Raw genomic sequence first — 1,762 nt, 5'->3', positions numbered from 1 at the left:
TGTATATTGTGTGTATACATGTATGTATCAAAGCATAATTCATAAACATACGGAAATGAAACACGTCTTGATCATGATTGTAATTGAGTGGATGAAACTGTAGTTGGACAATATTTATTGATAAATGGAAATGTATTGCAAACGTGTGTGGAGTTTACTGGTGTTACTTGTCCGTGTGTATTGCGATGACCAATGTAATGTTATTGTTTATTGCGGTACGTATACGTGTACCTTTATGCGTATGTGTACGATATTATTCTTATCGATATTTATTCTCCGTGTAGTAGTATATAAGATCAGCATTTATGTTTTTAATACTGGTGACATAGCGATGGAAATAAATAAAATGTAATTATACAATTGGTTGTTATTGAATTAGCCTGTGTTGCGAGTGCAATGTAATTGATGTAGTGTTTATTAATTACCCCATGTGAGTTGTTTGTGCTTATGAGAATGGAATAGCTACAGTTGTACATAAACAATAATTGTAATAAAGAAACAAACTAAGATTGCGTATTTTCGAGTGATATTGAAGCTTTTTGAGAAGTTTGGTGGCCCTAAAAAGGGCCGTTTGTGTTGTTTGTTGACAGGGTTCGTTCTGGGTTTAACCGCCAAATCCGTACAGAGTACGTCCTTGCCTCTTCAGAGCGTACACAACATCCATAGCTGTGACAGTCTTCCTCTTGGCGTGCTCGGTGTATGTGACAGCGTCCCTGATGACGTTCTCAAGGAAAACCTTAAGGACACCACGGGTCTCTTCGTAGATGAGTCCAGAGATACGTTTGACACCACCTCGTCGAGCCAGACGACGGATTGCGGGCTTGGTGATACCCTGGATGTTATCACGCAACACCTTCCTGTGCCTCTTGGCACCTCCCTTTCCGAGTCCCTTTCCTCCTTTACCTCTTCCAGACATGTTTACAGACTGCGAGCAGTGACTGAAATGACTCGGCACACACAGACCAGGTCTTTATAGCAAAGTCTAGGCCGTGTGAGAAGACCTGTGCGTTTTTGTAAGCGCGGTTTTCATTGGTCATAATTCCCGGCCAGGCATACACACTGTATAGTGGTGTTGTAGGCCAAGTGACACATGTGTACATAGCACCTGTGAATAGTAGAAAACTGAAATGTAATCCCACATACGACTAAAGCACTAAAACTTGACATGAACTGTTAAAGAAAACAATGATGTAATGTAATTAGGAATTATCTGGCATTGTCAATTGATGATATGTGTAATTAACAGAATTTGCAATTCATGTGTTATTGTATTTTGTGGAATCTACATTCATTTAACTATATTCACTGTTATCAAGATAGTTATTTTGTAACAAATTTGAATGTATTCCATCAGTTATTCAGTTTTATTAGATTATAATTGTCGCCGAGAACATGTATGAATTATATTAAGCATTTACTGAATGTAGGCGGCTGTATATGAGTTAATTCTTCTGTATGTACATGTATCATGTTGTATATAAGTTTTTTGTAGCTGTAAATGCATTGTATAAAGCTGTATATCAGTTTTAAACGGTGTAAGTGTATGTATGGAAATGTATATAAGTTTATCAAGCGCTAAATACATGTATGAAAGCGTATATTGCACTATTAAGCTGTAAAAACGTAAAATAAAGCAGTTTGAAGTAAGTAATGGTTTCTGCGCATGGAAATGAATTCCCGGAAAAATTGAAACTCCTGAAAAATGAAAAATGTACCCCTAAAAATTTCGGGCCTCGCTCCGCTCGGCCGGACAACCAATCCC

At 37.6% G+C, this 1,762-nt stretch overlaps 1 protein-coding gene across 1 annotated transcript; it reads right to left on the bottom strand.

The window, feature by feature from the left end:
- Positions 1-299: 299 nt before the first annotated feature.
- LOC117319133 (histone H4) lies at positions 300-1,010 on the bottom strand. Its single transcript, XM_033873981.1, has one exon. The coding sequence runs from the start codon at positions 914-916 to the stop codon at positions 605-607; it is 312 nt and encodes a 103-aa protein (XP_033729872.1). The 5' UTR covers positions 917-1,010; the 3' UTR covers positions 300-604.
- Positions 1,011-1,762: the final 752 nt, after the last annotated feature.

Source organism: Pecten maximus, unplaced genomic scaffold, assembly GCF_902652985.1.
Source record: "Pecten maximus unplaced genomic scaffold, xPecMax1.1, whole genome shotgun sequence".
Classification (NCBI taxonomy): Eukaryota; Metazoa; Mollusca; class Bivalvia; order Pectinida; family Pectinidae; genus Pecten; species Pecten maximus.
Note: the sequence above shows the minus strand (reverse complement) of the source record. Positions and strands in the feature narration are given on the sequence as shown.

Excerpts from the sequence above, each read along its gene's own strand:
- LOC117319133 (XM_033873981.1), bottom strand. The coding sequence starts at position 916 with ATGTCTGGAAGAGGTAAAGGAGGAAAGGGACTCGGAAAGGGAGGTGCC.